Source organism: Caloenas nicobarica, chromosome Z, assembly GCF_036013445.1.
Source record: "Caloenas nicobarica isolate bCalNic1 chromosome Z, bCalNic1.hap1, whole genome shotgun sequence".
Classification (NCBI taxonomy): Eukaryota; Metazoa; Chordata; class Aves; order Columbiformes; family Columbidae; genus Caloenas; species Caloenas nicobarica.
In genome coordinates this window covers 93,217,257-93,235,039 of record NC_088284.1, presented here as the reverse complement: position 1 = coordinate 93,235,039, position 17,783 = coordinate 93,217,257, and the positions used below count along the sequence as shown (strand labels likewise).

Here is a 17,783-nt window from a genome sequence, read left to right as displayed (position 1 = left end):
GTAAAATTTCCAAGTGTCTATGCCCCCCAAAAATGCAGATCAGTTTATTTGATTTATTTGATGACCTTTTTAGAATCCTGTTGAAAAAGTGAAATTCCGGCCTTATGTTAGGTCACTATGGAAAAATATTACTAGCGTTTACCTAACGCCTCTCATCTTTAGATTGTCAAGCACTTTAGAAGGTAAGTATCATTTTCCCCATTTTACAGATGGGGAAACTGAGGTGCAGAAGGGTTAAGTGACTTGCCCTGGTCATACAACAATTCAGTGGCAGAGCAGGAGACAGGCACCCGGCTTTTCTTCCGCTGGAGCGCACTGGCTTCCTAGAATGTGAGACTTATGCTACAAAATGTGTTATATTTCTGAACAAAAGAGGGAGATCCTGCCAAACGTGCATGGAACTATTGAAGCCGCAGTTTGTTGGTATGAATTGTTTTCCTTGCAATTAAACATATGTGTGTATATATATACACATACATATATATATATATATATTTTTTTTTTTAAGGGACTTAGCCTACTGTGGGAGAACAGTACATTTATATATAAATATAGACTTAGGAATTTCCCATAGTTTGTCTTCACCTGGAATTGTTATCCTTCATTGGAAGTGAACTGTTGAAAGAGATGAGCCAGCCATACTTTAACAAAGCTCTTAAATACTTGTGACTACTTGGGGATATGTTGCTTTACTAAATTTATTTAATAAATGGTCCTATAAGATTTACAGAGTCAGTTTATTATAAAAACAATCTGTAATTCAAACGTTACCTTAGTTATACGTGTATAACTGAAACCAGAATTTAGTTTTGAAGTACTGTGGGGTTATATTTTAGAACAAAAAGAGGAACTCTTCTGCCGTGCTGCAATAATAATAAAATGGAGCGAGTCTACTTGTCTTCCATTTTGGTTCAGTAAGACACGTAGCAAAGGGTAAAAAGCATCAGGACCTCAGCCAAGAGGCCTTGTGAAGTCACAGAGTGGTGAGGGGAACTTTTTTTATCATGTGGAATCTCAAATGATCGGTGACCATGGGCAGGAAGTAGCGTGCCTTGGTTTCAAAAACAGCTTTTTTTTTTCCTTTTAAGAAGTTATTTTCCTGTAATACATAATCATGGGTCAGATATTTTACAGTGACATAATTCCTAAGTGTGATTTACTGATACGTATGAATAGTTTCTAGTAGAAATTATCAAAACAGAGCTACAAGCTTGTGAAGTTCTTAATAGTTTCACTTTCATATTAGCTACACAAAGACCATTTGTATTGAACTGGATTTAGATGAACAGTGTCTTTGTGTTTTGCCTCTAACACTTCGTGAAAAATAGATCAGTCGTACTGTTATACTTTTTAAAATACATCAACAGAACTTCCTGATATGCATCCAGTCTTAATAAAAGAATGTAGCCTTTCTCCTTTTTTTTTTTTTTTTTTTTTTCCCTAAGCAGAGTTTGGGAATGAAGTATTCTTCTACCTTTTAGCCTGTTTCAGGATCCAGTAGCATCTCTTTGTCTCATGACATAATACTTACGTGTCACTTAGAACTGTTAGCTCCCTACAGGATGGGGTTTCTTCTCAGACTGGTTTCTTTTGTCTGTTCTGTGGGCTTATAATGTTGCCAGACCATTTTTAGGTCAAGTCTGACTTCAGTTTCTGTTACAAAAGAGTACTTCTGAGTTCGAGTTAAGTACATTTGGTGTCAAAAGACCACTGCATTTAGGAACTGCATTTCTAGCTGACAGTATGATTATGAACTGGCTAGTTTTGCCACTTCTAATAGTTCACTTTGTTGGTGTCAGCAGTGTCACAGTTTTACAGATGCTATCTTGTACAGGATGAGGTAAGCCTACCCTGCTTGTAACCATCTGTGATATTCAGATGTTTCTGTGCTGCTGGAGGAAACTCTTAAATTAGAACAGCAGCCTCTATGCCTCATTTGGTTAAAGATGTAGAAGGTTTTGAAGAGTAGCTTCTTGTCTCAGCTTTTGTAAATCCAAATCCAGTCAAGTTGGAACAATGCAATGATTTTAAATTACGTACTAACTCAAATTAGATTTTAGCATGCAGCAGGCAAATGTGATTTTTTTGAATGTCTCAAACAAATTTGTAGTCTCAATAGTCAATGTGTTCATTTTAATTACTGAAGCGATCTATCCAATATTAATTGGTTATATAAAACTCATGCAAAATTGTTATTGTCCCTTCTGCAAGACCCATCATTCTAATAACAAACTTAAGATTTGTTATCTTAAAGTATGACATTAAATCTGACTCTTGATTTCATGTGATATTTCTGTTATACTCTGCAGGGTTCAGAATCTGAGCTATTGCCATAGATCAATCATTGCTCATTCACTTCATTTACTTAAGAACGTGAATCTTTGATAGATCATTGTCTGTCTTGTTCTAGGTACCCTAGAAGTCAGGCTTATGGGCTGCCAAGATATTTTGGAAAACGTCCCTGGTCGATCAAAAGCCACATCGATTACTCTACCTGGTTGGAGTCCAAATGAAGCCAGATCATCTTTCATGAGCAGAACCAGTAAAAGTAAAAGTGGGAGTAGTAGAAACCTTCTGAAAACTGATGACTTGTCCAGTTCAGTATACTGTTCTCTTATTTTTATGCATATCTTTTATTTACATGATGTGTTCTGTAATTTAAAATGCTAAATTGATTTGAAACTTTAAACTTACCTGTTTCTTCATCTGTCACATTGTTTAAAAAACAAAATAAAAACCCCCACAACCACACTATTATGCCCATAAGAACCATTTAAATACGAGATTACATTTTTAAGGGAAGCTTACTGAAGATTTTTTTGTTTGTGGAAAATCCTCTTAAAGATTTAAACTGAGTTTGTGTACTTTACTTACAGATGAAGTCTGTGCTGTGCTGAAGCTGGATAACACTGTGGTTGGTCAAACCAGCTGGAAACCGATTTCCAATCAGTCATGGGATCAGAAATTTACACTGGAACTAGACAGGGTAAAAATGGGGTGTTACTCTATTAACATCTATAGTCGATTTTTAATTTCATGTTGCCTTTTTCTTTCCTCTTGTTGTGATTATGTTCAAATGTCATATGTGCAAGTATTCCCATTCCTAACAGAACGAGCTCCCTGGGGTTAAGACATTATGCTGGGCTGGCGTTCTAGAAATTTTACGTTTTCTGGCCTACAAACTGACAGGATATTTTTATCCAAGATCTAACAGTTAGCATCTTTTTAGCCTGTGATAGATGGTGCTTAAATTTTTATGAGGATCATCAACTCATCGTTATTTATCAGTAAATTCTAATGTCAGATAGTTTGAATATTTTGGTAAAACTATGTCATAGAATTTTTACAGTGCTTCTGTACAAGTTTTCTCATATGAAGCTGATCAATTCTTTGGTAATAATAAGCAAATTAACTAATAGTTCCTTCCTAGAACTTTAATGTTACTTGGAGGATCCAACTATCTGAAATGCTGTTTCTTTCCTCACACCTTTGGCAGAGAATTCATGTTATATAGGTTTGATCAAGCATTTTTCTTTTTAGATACCTGATAGTCATAGTATTTTAAGGTACAAAGATTCTGTTTGGTTTTTTTTTCCATCAGTGTTTAAAATAGACTGAAAATTAAACTGTATTTTAGGACACTAAATGTCATCTCCAGTACATATTTAAAATAAATGAGGGGAAAAAAGCCACCTTGCTGTGTTTGTCTTCTCTCCACCTCAGCCCACCACTTCAAGCCCCAAAACAGATTCCTTCCATCTAGGAAGGCAGCAGTCGCAGACCTGCGGGTGGAGAAATTCGGGTTCTGGTCAGGAGCAGCACAGAACAGAACTAGCAGCTGTGAAGTCCTGAAGCCTTAATTATTCTCAGGTTAAATAGTCAAAGTTTAATAGCTGCTCCTACGAGCCTAGTCTGTGGCATGTTCACTATTTAAGAACTCAATATTGGATGGGTTTTTTGGTGCCAGAGCAGGACCCTGCTTCTGCTGGGCGAGACTACACATCCTTCCATATTTGATGTGCACATTCCACACCCCATTGTGTTTTTAGCTCTTGCTTCTTCCTAACTTTTATTTCTTTTAAAACCTACAGCTGTCATACCAAGACAGTAAATTGATGCATCATGATGGAATTAAAGTATGCTAAATGAACTTAGTAACATCCAATGCTGCCATTACTTTATATTGCAGGATTTTTTCCATGTTGTAACAAGCTTTTGTAACAAGCATATAAGACACCCTAAGAATACAAATTCCACTGGCAAGATACAGCAGTGGTTCTTGTTAAAGTTTTTGGCCCCTCTTCAAGACCATGTTAGAAAAAGTATTTCTAGAGATACTGCATAAAGGCTTACATCATTACATGTATACAGGTACTAAAACGTCGCTATGCAGCTGTGAAATGCAATTGGTACTTGTAAATAATATGGAAAACCAGTAAAGCTGAGGTTTTTAAACACGCGGAAAGATTTGTTATCAGATTTTGAGCTAAAATATCTTGAACTAGCACTGTTGTTAGACTGAATCAAAAAGTCTGGTGACTGTTCATGACTCTCTCCTGCTCTTGGGGGAATTTACACTTATACTTTTATTTGGAGGCAGGAGATCCCACCTGAACTGCAGTGAAACGCTGCGATCATGGCTCGGTGTGGCCGGTTCGCCCTGGCTCCTGCTGCTGCAGTAACAGTTCTGCATCTTCATCCTTGAGCTGCTGGATCTCGTGATTGTGCAGAGGTGATTCTTGCAGAACAATTACTAACAAGCAATTTCCTGTGTATGTGTTTCCTGTCTTAGTCACGTGAATTAGAAATCTCAGTTTATTGGCGTGACTGGAGATCTCTGTGTGCAGTGAAGTTTCTGAGGCTGGAAGATTTCCTGGACAACCAACGCCATGGCATGTGTCTCTATCTTGAACCCCAGGGCACACTGTTTGCAGAGGTAAGAGTGGTTCTTTGAACTACTTGAGCATACGTCCAAGTATTACATTGCAGAATAGTTTAAGAAGTTTTTCTTAAACTTTTAAGAATGCATTTTATTCTGAAACTTGAATTCTAACACACATTATTTGAACTTCAGGTTACGTTTTTTAATCCAGTTATTGAAAGAAGACCAAAGCTCCAGAGGCAGAAGAAAATTTTTTCAAAACAGCAAGGTAATTGTTTTAATATAAACGTGAAAAGCTTAAAAATTGTACAGATCTTTGAGACCTAATATTTTTCTGCGAATAAAGCTGTTGATAATGAAGGATTCAGCATTGCATTTAGAAATGTTTTGGTTCAGAATTCCTTATTATGCATTAACATTTAATAGTGAATAATTAGGACTTGCTAGGGAATAAGACAAATTCCGTTTATTCTTCATGAACTATAAACTGATAAATGTGAACTTTTTTTAATTATAGCTTTTGGTAATAAGTAAGGAAATTACTTGCGCTCTATTTTCTTTTTTCACAATATCCACAGGCAAAACATTTCTCCGAGCTCCTCAAATGAATATTAATATTGCCACTTGGGGAAGGCTGGTAAGAAGAGCTATTCCTACCGTAAATCACTCTGGCACCTTCAGCCCTCAAGCAGCAGTGCCTGCTACCGGCCCAGTGGTGGATGCTCACATTCCTGAACTGAGCCTGCCAGCCAGGTATGCCATATCTTCATTTTTAAGGTACTTGCAAGACCAAGAGTTACAGCGAGATGCTTATGCCCTAATGTATGTAATGTATGTCAAATCTGTTTATTCTGCAAGACGGCAGACCTTTCAATGTTCTAATTTTGGACATCCATCTTATAGGCAGATATACACACACAAGATTTTGTTTCAGGAGAAATCTGTGTAACATACAGTTTTAAGTTGGTTTTTGTACTATTAGAACAGTCTCTGTTATAGACTGAGGAGTTATTTCTTTTCCTGCCAGTGACTCTCCTGTAGCCAAATTGGACTTTGAACTGGAGCCTGAGCCTCCACCTGCTCCACCCCGAGCATCTTCCCTTGGGGAAATATGTGAATCTTCCTCTGAGATAAAGGCTCCTGATGTGCCATCTCAGGCAAGTAACTTTGAATTTTGGGCTATACAGTTGAACAAGGCTGCAATATTGGCCTCTTTATGGCCTCTTCCCTTATATTTCAGCATATGCTCCCTTAACTTACACATACAGAACTGTAATGCTCTGATTACTCTTGATGGCAAACTGTTTCCACAGTTAGTGTGTGGCATTGGTTCCTCCACAGAAAAAAGAAGCCCCAAATCATTAGACTATTGAGGAAAACATAGTTTTGTTAATAAAGAGCAGGATGACTGCAGCAATAGGTTTCATCAGTCTGTTAAAAGCTTGCTCATCTGTATCATCTTAAAGTATACCGTTTTAGCTTAGATAATTCTTGTGTTACCTATTTCATATGCTTATAGTAAAATTTCTGCATTCATTTGCCTTTGCAATCAGTTTTAAATTTTCAGACTTCTTTTCCTTCACAGGATGAAGTAACAACTTTTGATTTTGAAAATGGCAGAAATAGTATTGTCCCAAAACTCCAGCCTGAAATAATCTGTGAGCCTGATGCTCCCCATTCAGACATAAAATACACCAACACGCGAGAGCCTGCAGACAGAAGGTAAAAATGCAGTGATTTTGCTGCCAATTTGAATAATATTTCTTAAAGTTAACAAACTAAAAGGTATTTGACTGGGGTTTTATTTACATAGGTCACAACAACGATTTCAGTTCAGTCTCAAGGATTTCAGATGTTGTGCTGTACTGGGCAGAGGACATTTTGGAAAGGTAAATGTCAAAAGGCTACATCAAATGTCAGGGCTATATCAAAAACTAGATATAGCTCTTAAATGAACCACTTCTCTTCTGTTTTAGGTGCTGTTGGCAGAGTACAAAAACACAAACGAGATGTTTGCTATTAAAGCCTTAAAGAAAGGAGATATCGTCGCTCGTGATGAAGTAGACAGGTCAGTTTGTAAAATATAATACATGGATTCCATAAATCAATCGTGTTTTCTTTCTGCATGCAACACAATGACCTCCACTGTGGTCATTCTTTTTTAATCTTTTTGCCCCAAAACTGAGACATTTCCTTTGCTTGGATGTGAAGCAGCAGTTACAAAACCATCTAGTTTTAGTGCAAGAAGGTGTTTTTACAGCTGCTTAATAGTAACTATATTCTTTGCACTTGCAGGAACAAAGATAACTATTTTGCATAAGTTACAAGTTAACCAATTGGCTTAAGGAGAAATAATCTGGAATTACTGTAGACAACTGTCTATAATATTGTTAATGGTTTTCTACTTTATGTATTGTATAGAATTAAAGTAAAAATGGATTGAAGCTGATGTCACATGATACCGATGCGTACTTAGTGCAAGTCTGACTATTTGGAAGGAAAATTGGCAGGGTACAATTTTCATGGACTGCTAGGCTTCCTTTTTCATTTGTGAAATGCAAATACAACTTCATGGAAACCCTGGCATCAACTTAATGTGTGTGCAAATATTAAAAGCTCTCTCTTGAAACAAAAAATGTTCCCATCTTATCCTGAGGAATAGAGGAAAAAACCTAAGGTATAAATTCCCAATAGTGTTTGAGAGTGGAAAAATTGTGGTTCAGGATTGAGCTTTAAATTTTTACTGAATTTTCTGTTTGCAGCTTGATGTGTGAAAAGCGAATATTTGAAACTGTGAATAGTGTCAGACATCCCTTCTTGGTGAACCTTTTTGCTTGTTTCCAAACCAAAGATCACGTTTGCTTTGTAATGGAATATGCTGCTGGTGGGGATCTGATGATGCACATTCATACTGACGTCTTCTCTGAACCAAGAGCAGTGTGAGTATCCGGCCCTTGTTGTGCCATTAAGTGAAGGGCATTTTGTTCAGTGCCTAAGAACTAAGATCTTTATCACCACACACCTCTGCATTATGTAATTTCAGTAAATACTGTTGAAGTTTGTAAAAGGGTCAGAAATTCTAACTGGTTTTGTTAGAAAAAGACACATGCAGGTTTAATGTGCCTGAATCCACATTGAATTATATATAAATATTTAATTTTTCTAATACTTTTTTTTTTAAATTACATTAAAAAGCTAAATGAAAAGTTAGAATAGCAGACAAGGCTGAAAAAGGAAAGAATAAGCCAAATCAGAAATCATTCAATGCCATGGCAGTGGACACTACAGAAAATCTATCCTTGAGGCCGAGCAAACATGCTACAGCTTGAAAACTGCAAGTTTAAGGATTTTTGCCATCTGGCTTTAAAACTATGACCTTGTATAAAACTAATCTGTACCCGAAGAAATAATTGGTAATCTTCGGAGGATAGTTAATAAAACAGATCAATAACGATAGATTTCACATTCTGAAAGGCAAGACTAAAATCCATTGAAACTTCAACTTTTTCAACAGATTCTATGCCGCATGTGTCGTTCTTGGACTTCAGTATCTACATGAACACAAGATAGTGTACAGGTAAGCAGTCATTGAGCCATTTCCAACAGGTGAATTTCAGCTATTCTGGATAGTACTGAAGAAACATCAGTGATGCAATTTTGTTCTCAAATGTTCATTTAGAGATTTGAAGTTGGATAACTTATTGCTGGACACAGAAGGCTTTGTGAAAATTGCTGACTTTGGTCTTTGCAAAGAAGGTAATGGCCCGTTAATTTTCTTTTTAGAGGAATTCCATAGTCTGTCTTACTCTTGACTGTTTCTTGAGACTTTTGGACTGCCAAATGTGTAGAGTGTATAGTTACCTGGTATCATTTGAAGGAAAAAATATATCTCTGTGCAAATGTGGAGATAGGAGAAAGTTCCTTACTAGGGAGATATCAGGAGCATCTGAGCATAGCCCTAATTTTTTTCAGTTGTGAGCATCACCTGTTATTTTTCTTACTTGATCGTATCTCTGCTCATCAGTAAGGCACACTGCTGCATTTTACAAGTTAGCAGAAAAAGCATTAGGTGTTTTTCCTCCATTCTAAGCATGTTGACAGTGTACAATGAAACCAAGTACCATTATAATCCATACCTCACTCTTACTTTTTTTTCTAAATTCATCATCTATTTTTTTAAATCTGAAATAGCCACAACCATTTGTATAGTATATGGAAATGACATGCAAAGTGCTGAAACAGAGAAATTTACCCCGAAAGGGAAGTTGAAGTTACTTTCAAGCATCCCACTACAGGCAACTACTTTTCAAATAAGACATAAAATAGAGGTAGTAACTGAAATTGTCGTGTCTTTCTCAAACCCCATTGCGGGGGAGGATCTGGAAAGGTCCATTTCCTTCTCCAATTTGTATAGCCTGTCCTCCCTATCTCTTCCTTATAGACAGCCCAAGAGCGAATTTAGTGAATTTGGTAGGTGTTCAAACATTACTTGTCTTTAATGTCCATGGGCAAGTCCTGTGACTTTGACTGCAAACAAATTCCATAAATGCCAAAAGGAAATGAGGACAAGGAAACCTCTTTGTCTTACTGACTACTACAATAAATGGTTTTCTTGAGCTTTCTGCAGCACCTCCACTTGTAGCGTCACATCTGTCCTTGCGGTGCTGATGTCCCAAATTGTGCCCCTCTTGCAAATAAACAGCCAGGGCTTATTTTGCTCAAAGTTGTTTCATTACACTCCATGTTCTGCTTTACTATATGTAGTTTTGCCACTACAGAAGCAGCCATAGCAGACATGTTTGACTAAACCAGTGTACCACATTTTCTTCTACTAGCCATTAGAAATACAGCATAAGATTGTTTGTATCTTTCCAATCACAGATAACTGGGTGACAGAGGCATAACTGGAAGCTTAATTTGGCTCATTGCGTATAGTTAGGGATAGAAAAACTTATTCCAAAGCCCGCGTGGAACAAGAGTGTGAAGGGAAGAATGGGGGAATGTTTAACCTCATGACCTGAGCCTTTGGGACAGGCACTGGAACCGCAGCATTGGCTGAAGTTGCTTTAGGGCGAGGTTTTACCTGCTGGAGGAATAGTTTGTAGAGTGGCAGAACATACTGCTTGCTTTTCATTCACTGTAACTTTTCAGGAATGGGATTTGGAGACAGAACAAGCACGTTCTGCGGCACACCGGAATTTCTTGCTCCAGAGGTGCTGACAGAAACTTCCTACACAAGGGCTGTAGACTGGTGGGGTCTTGGCGTACTTATCTACGAGATGCTAGTGGGTGAGGTAAGTTCTAGGAGGATACAATTGAGTCATCAAACTAATATATGTTAGAAAGGTTACAAAACTCAAGGTACCAGCCTGTCAGCATTTAGCACGCCCTACCTGTCATCACAGTTGTATCAATGCTTGTATATACAGTATATGCAGGCATACCCAGTTTTACAGTGAGCATCTCAATGTGTTTCATCAAGAAAAGGAACTATTAAATACCGAGCAGCTACCTACCTGATACTAGTGGCTGTAAGGCTATAGAAGTTGATGAGTCACGTCAGGAGCTTGAATTATCAGCACTTGTGGAAGTGAATGAGGTGTAGCTGCTCCAAGACTTAACCTCTAAATTTTTGGTTTGTTTGGTTTTTAGATACATCATTATGCCTTAAATCAAATTACAGTAATAGCACGTTAATATCAGTGTCTCTAAGCAAGAACATAGCACATCTGGTTTTGGAGAGCTCAGTTTCCAGCAAACGTCTGTTAATGTCAAATTTGGATGTGTACAGCTATAGCAGTCTGCTGCCTTCAAATGCTTTTGGAGAGAAAATAAACGCTTTAACTCCTGTGGCTTGAATGGAAGTGAACTTTAATGCAAAAAACAGAATAGCAGTGAATGATTCTGCCAAACACAATGCAGTCTACCATGTGAATTACACACGCCCTAAAATAGAATGCCCCAGTTCCTTGTAAATGAGCTGGTCTAAATAAGTTACTATTGAGTAGTTATTTACTATTCTGTATATTCCTTTACCTTCCAGTCCATTTTGTTACAGTACCTCCCAGGTAGCACAGTGATGGCTTACATGCTAAAAAACAGAGAAAAATTGTAGATTTGCTCATAATTTTGTTCTTTTTCAAAAAAAAAAAAAAAAAAAAGAGATGATCATTCAGCTTTCTTTCACTTCCTTTCAGGTAAAAAAAGGACAAAAAGCTTGTAGGGTGTCACCTACATCTGTCAGGCCACTTCAAAACAGTTTGAAAACCCTTAAGCTGTAACATGCTAAAGATATTACAAAAAACAATTTAGTCTTGACCATGTTATTTGTGAACGGCAGCTGTCCCAAAGAAGAGCTGAAACGTACTTTCCACATTCCCAGTGTATCTTGTGTCAGAGTTCAAAGAAGATCCCAGTTTTAGATGTTTCTGCTCTAAAAGCACATTTTTAAAGCATAGTCCTTCAGTAAGAGTTAAGGGATAATACCAACTGGCCTTGCTTTTCTCTGTTCCTTATGGAAAACTCCGGTATCTGTTTCTGGGAAAAGGAAGACATCATTTCAGAGTGTCTAATTCTAAACTGTCAGCTGAATGTATGTTGTTTTCAACTGCGATTTTTAAGCCTGTTTAATAGTATTTTTTTATTACTTTCATTATAGTCTCCCTTCCCTGGAGATGATGAAGAAGAGGTGTTTGACAGTATTGTAAATGATGAAGTAAGATATCCACGATTTCTGTCTACAGAAGCCATCTCTATAATGAGACGGGTAAGAACATAATAATGTTACAGTATTCCCCTCTTACTGTTTCCTCTCCAACATTACGGAAATTAATTACTTTTGTGAGGAACAAAATACTTTCAGAATGTATGCTATGTATTATTTTTCTGCAACTAAATTTCAGACTTGCTCCATTTATGCTGTGCCATGCTGCCCGTCCCCTTAAATGAAAACTTTAAGTGCCATTCCACTTCATTCAGGAGCAAGCTTTTTTCTTAAAACATAAACCACTATTTTCTCCCTTAACTAAGTTTCCTGGTCGTATCTAACTAGAGGAGGTCAGCTCTTTCTTCCTAGCAGAACACTGCTGCATTGACCTATTTGGTAGATTAACATTGTCACATGAGTATTTTAATTCAAAGACTTCTAAATCTTTCTGGTTTCATTCCATCTGGGGCCAGGAACACCGTACACATGGCATCTGCAGTCCCATTCTTGGCAAAGAACAGCTGATTTTGTTTATGATTGTTATTAGTGCTATTCCTTAGCATAATACCTCTGCTTACCTAAGGAAGCAGCTCGAACCTAAGTTAGAAGCTTATCCCAGTTTCTCGAAAGGCATCTACGGGAGGTGATTCAAAGCCTTTGGCAGCAGCCTCTTCACTTAAATGCCTGACAGCCAATTCAGCAACGTGCTGCAGCATGTAAGTTAAAGCATGTCACAGCAACTGCTGTGCAATGAGTATTTAAGTAATAGCATATTCTCTAGCTTAAAATCATTGCTCCAGTTACGGACAGCTGAAGTTGTGGCTTTCCCTTTCTTTGAGGACCAAGACTTTCTATCAGTCAGGCAGTATGAATTTGTCCACCTGGTCTTGGTGTTGGTTCCTACACAGCAGCACTTGTCCTGCCCTGGTTTCTCCCTCTCCCTCTGAATTTTTGCACTGAAATCTTGCATGTTTTGTCAGCTGCTACGAAGAAATCCTGAGCGGCGTCTTGGAGCTGGAGAGAAAGATGCCGAAGATGTGAAAAAGCATCACTTCTTCAGGGTGAGTACAAACTAATAGTATTTCTAAGGAGACTAACGAGTAGAGACAGGAAACTAAACATGAGTTGGTTTATTTTACAGCTAATAGATTGGAATGCTTTACTGGCCAAGAAAGTGAAGCCTCCTTTTGTACCCACCATTAGAGGACGAGAAGATGTTAGTAATTTTGATGATGAATTTACCTCTGAAGCACCTATCCTCACTCCACCTCGGGAACCAAGGATACTTTCAGAAGAAGAGCAGGAAATGTTCAGAGATTTTGATTACATTGCTGATTGGTGTTAACTTCTAGACACTGTGAAACCCCAGCTGACTGGCTCACAAAATGCCTCTCTCAGAAGAATACCGACCCTTCAAATGCTCTCTGTGCCACCTGTAGCTTCTGTTTTTTTTTAAATCACATGAAGATCCTTTTAAGTACTGTTTTAACACTCTTCTGAAGAGTGGTCTCTTTGTATATTGTTTTTTATCTGAGCACTGGAAAGCAGGTCTATGGAGTTCTTAAGCTGGGTTGGTGAATCCAGGCTGTATTAAGCTTCCCACACACGGGCACATGTGGATCTGTACTGTTTCTCTCACCCTTCTACAGCAGATAACATCACTTTTTAAAGCATCTGCCTGAAGTGAGAAAAGCAGCCTTTGAGCTGGGTAATCACTTATCTCTGCTCAGCCACACCGGAACAGGAGTTTGGGATACTGATGACGCTCACACAGAGCATGGTTCTAGCTGCAGAAGGCAAATGATTTCAGTTAAATATTATCTTGTGCAGTCTATAAAACTACACATTTCTATGTACACCTTCATCTTGTGTTCTTAAAATAACGGTATTGAGAACAGATATGCCTTGTTTTGTAAATTTTCTATGGTATTTATTAGGAAAAAAACGTTAAACGCCTTGCCTTTGAGATAACAACAGTGTAAGTGCTTCCATTATAAAGAAAAATCCAGAAACATCCGGAAAGTTTACCAAAGCCACTTGCCAAACAGTTTTGCCTTCAAGCTTTTTAAGCATGGCTTAAAACCTGGGTTGATACAAAGAATGTAACAAGGGTGTTGCTCAGTCTAACCACAAAAAGCAAAGTGTATGCATTTCCCCAGCCCAGCCACTTCTGTACTCAAACTCACGCCTTTCCCACTCACCAAGTGGACAGATAAGTTACCCCAGTCTGTATCTAACCACCTAGGTCAGCCTGTATCTGCTGTACAGTATCATATCACTTTTAGAAAAACGTGAGGATTTGCAATGTTATACATGCTGTGAACATGTATATTTGGAAGTTGTAATGTATTCTTATGTCTAGGCAAGTAATTTAATTATACCACTTCATTCATTTTGCACAGTGGCCAAGCGAATGAAAGAGAACTCTGAGTGAAAAAAATATTGGTATAGATACAGGCCACTGGACTCCAGAACTTAGATTGGCAGTTACTGAGGGTAAAAGCAATACGTTGTAACAGAATGTATAAATACTTTTTGATAAAAACTGTGTGTATTTTACAAACCCCTTAACACTAAAAGCTGTACCTCAAAAGCTGAAAAACAATTTAGACCAGACACTGTGCATACTAGTAAACCAGGACCTGGTTTTGGCATCTGGTGTTCTGTGGGCAAACATTAATTCTTGGAAAATGGATTTCCCACATGGTCCTTCAGTGTAGCAACACACAGAGCTGATTGCTTGTGTAACCTCACGGGTCCATCCCGGCCAGGAGTTTGCTGTTCATGGGCTAAGACGGTGAGAATCAGCACTCGAATGAATTCAAACCTGGTAATTTTACTCACTGGAAAGAGAAATGCAAACCCCTTGAGTGTGCAACACTGAGGTGGTTGTTTCCAATCATGATGCTGGGCAGACTTGCAGGGTCAGGCAGAGGAGAGGAAAAAAAAAAAAAAAATGGTCCATAGGTCTAAATCAGGCATCCCCCCCCTGGAATGCAGAGGCAGCTTTACCAGCTCTACAAATCATGTTTGGCAGAGTGAGTCAATTTTCAGCATTGCTTGTCTCCAGATTCTAATAAATAAGACACAAATGATGTTCCTGTATCTAGCTGAAACCAATACTTTTGAGGTACAGTCAGCTCACCCTTTTCGGTTCCCAAATATATATACGAGCATCTGACAGGGTGCTTAACACGTATGAAAGTATCCTCAAAAATACCTTTTTGTAACTACATCTTGTACAGAAATCTTTTTTTAATCTAAGTAAATCACTAAAAAAAAATTAAAAAAATTAGAGGGCAGGGTATGTTCACCCAGTTAAGCTGAAAGAAAGCACTAATTTTATCTCTGTAGTTTTTAAAATATTTTTAGGCAGATTAAGATTTTAAACCCTAGATTGTAAATATATTTTGCTATACTTTATCTGTATGTGGCTGCTCAAGCACTTTGTAAGGAAATTAGGATATTTTAGAATGGTACACTATGCATTAAAATGAAATGTGCCTTTAACAAATGTCATTCTAAGTGTTTGCAGTCATTAATATCACAAATTAAAGTTTTAAATAGAGTAATTTGTAAATTGTGTCCCAAACATGATTTCTGTTGCTTCTTGAAGTGACTTGTCATGTTTTCTCCACAGGTAACTTGAGAAAAGAACTTGCAATCGGGAGGGGATTTACAGACGCCCAGTCTCTTAGTGATAGTTCACTGTACTTCCAACTCCTGTTTTAAAAAATCAAAATAAATCACTAACTGAGCACACCTTGTTCAAGCTGAAGGGCAGTAGCCTCCTCTTGGGTGAGCAGTCCTGAAGGGAGCAGGAGACCACGGCTGTTGAACTCTGGCCAGCTTGGATCGGCGTTCTCCCTCCACAGGCTCCTTCAGGGCAGGGGAGACAACATTCCCTCCCCTCCTGTGTATTGCTTCATTATAGTCTCTTTTCCTCCCCCCAGTTATATTGGAAAGCTCTGTAAACAAAAACCTATACCCAACCCACAATGAGCTGCTTCCTCAAGCAGAGAATGAAGCTTTCTTTTCTGATCTTTTAAGAACAACCCAAAATTTCACATGAGACCATCGCCTGGAGGCACACCTTCAATACTCAACTAAGCAATCACTCCAGAAAGGGCTGGCTCCAGCTGAAGACACAGTTTTAAATATCTAGTCTAAATTGCAGTTGAATTAACATGGGAAGTGCCTGAAGATAGCGCAGTGCTTTGCTGTGCGTGGGGAATGCATCCTGCAGCACTCCCGGCTGCTCCCAGGCTGGCTGCTGCACCTCCCAGCAGCGACAGACACGCACTGGCAGAGAACCCAAAACCTGCACACACCTGAACTGCAGCCAGTCTCCTTGCTTGCACTTGAGGCTCCACTTGTCCTTTGCTACCGCTTGGCTTTGGGAACACAATGAGAAAGTAATTGGCCAAAGCAGGCTGGAAGCTGGTCCTCAGCTCACCAGGAGGGAGTCTCACAAGTCAGTACACAGCCAACAACTGCAGCTGACACTTCTCAGGAGGACAGAGGCAGTGACAACGGTTGTAGGAGAGCAGCAGAGCTGCAACCACCTCCCCTCCAGCTCCCTACACCTGCACCCTGAGAACTGCTGGTGCACCATGCACACAGCTCCAACACACACGTGCTCCAGCCACGGACAAAGCGAGCTCATGTCTGACTGACAAGCTGCTGTAAGAGAAGCCAAGTTCCTTACCTCCATCAAAGCAGCTTACTAAAAGGGTCCTAACTGCCTGAAAATGAATTCAGAGTTATACTTTTTTTCCTGAAATGCTTCACTTTAACCATACTCTACTGGGATGAGCACTAACTGGCGTTCAGAACACATGGCCCCTTCGAGCGTCTTCCTTGTTCTGCCCCTTTGGGCTGCACAGTTACTGCCATCTCCACAGTGACAGAGGCACAGGAGCTGCTTGCAGAATGGCAGGAGGAGGCAGGGACAAGCCAGGAGAGCATGTCCCTGCCTCCCTCTGCCCCACGCCAGAGCTGTGAACAGATGTATTTCAATTACAGTCCAGACAGCTCTTGCTGTGTGTAACAATTTCAACTGCAAACACTCACCACTCACATATCAAGTGCTCATGCATAACACCCGAAAGCATTTAAAGAGCATTATTGTAAAAGTAAGTTTCAGCCATTTCTAACTTGCATGTAGTAGATTTAACACACTCATCTATGCTGAAAAATACACTCACCGTAAGAGAACTTTGACCTTTGCCATTTCCAAACTGTACCCGTAAATTAAAGGTCAGGCCCTGCCTATTCAAAGCATCACACCTTCTCCCAGGAGGCAGACAAAAGAGCTCAGAGCAAGACAGGGAAAGCCCACGTAATACAAAATGTTCCAACAGAGTTTAAGGAAATGCATTAGACATTAAAATACAATCCCTCCAAACTACCAAGACCACCACCTTTAACATCTGCAGCAGAATTTTCCATGACTGCAACTGACAGCTTCAGTGGTATAACAGAACTGTACAGCCTTTGTTATTTGTGTAGAAAAAAAAAAAATAAAAAAAAAAGTTGAGCTGCCACATTTCAATAGTCTCGACTGGCAGAAGAGGATTAAAACCAGCAAGAAAACAGTGGGGGCTATTGACAAGCGGTGCTATTAGCACTGGCCACACAGCCGTCCCTCTGGATGGCCCAGGGACAGAGGTGTAGCAAGCTGACCCCTCAGCTGTTCACGTCAGCAATTAAAATAAATTTGCACCTGCGATACAACATTAACTCAGGAAACAGAAGACTCCCACTTCAGTACATTTGTTGCTTTGCACACAAAGGGACAGTTGCCTCCCATCTGGAGGCAACTAGTTCTCAAAGCTGTTAAGTTTGGGGAGGGCTGAGTAACTTCTGGCCTTCACTCCTCAGCACCTGGTACATAACTTCAAACAAGCAAGTGCTCCCTGAGAGCAGAGCAGTGCCAAAAGCTTCACCACAGGCCAGCCAGACTGCAGGGCGGACAGGTCAGGACAGTTAACAAACTTCTACTAGAAATATTTTTGACCTTCCGTCGTACAGCACAAAGCACCACAAAGTTGTCAGGAATAAGTCAGAGTCCTTATGTTTTGCTCTAGCTGCTTTGTCATTATGTCAAATTCACAGAAGTGAGAGACATCGGTGAACATCAGGGAGACTGTGCCAAGGATGTGACTAATCCTTTCACAAATTTGGAAATCTTCA

General features: G+C 39.1%; 1 protein-coding gene across 1 annotated transcript in view; it reads left to right on the top strand.

The window, feature by feature from the left end:
* PKN2 (protein kinase N2) overlaps window positions 1–15,112 on the top strand; it is a 56,307-nt gene extending 41,195 nt beyond the window's left edge. Inside the window, exons 7-22 of the mRNA XM_065656331.1 lie at window positions 2,411–2,596; window positions 2,877–2,986; window positions 4,793–4,936; window positions 5,075–5,150; window positions 5,461–5,635; window positions 5,910–6,039; window positions 6,468–6,604; window positions 6,696–6,771; window positions 6,859–6,950; window positions 7,645–7,821; window positions 8,397–8,459; window positions 8,562–8,638; window positions 10,034–10,176; window positions 11,541–11,648; window positions 12,569–12,649; window positions 12,730–15,112. Coding sequence (XP_065512403.1) covers window positions 2,411–2,596; window positions 2,877–2,986; window positions 4,793–4,936; window positions 5,075–5,150; window positions 5,461–5,635; window positions 5,910–6,039; window positions 6,468–6,604; window positions 6,696–6,771; window positions 6,859–6,950; window positions 7,645–7,821; window positions 8,397–8,459; window positions 8,562–8,638; window positions 10,034–10,176; window positions 11,541–11,648; window positions 12,569–12,649; window positions 12,730–12,933 — 1,979 coding nt within the window. The 3' untranslated portion in view covers window positions 12,934–15,112. The remainder of the gene's footprint in view (window positions 1–2,410; window positions 2,597–2,876; window positions 2,987–4,792; window positions 4,937–5,074; window positions 5,151–5,460; window positions 5,636–5,909; window positions 6,040–6,467; window positions 6,605–6,695; window positions 6,772–6,858; window positions 6,951–7,644; window positions 7,822–8,396; window positions 8,460–8,561; window positions 8,639–10,033; window positions 10,177–11,540; window positions 11,649–12,568; window positions 12,650–12,729) is intronic.
* Window positions 15,113–17,783: the final 2,671 nt, after the last annotated feature.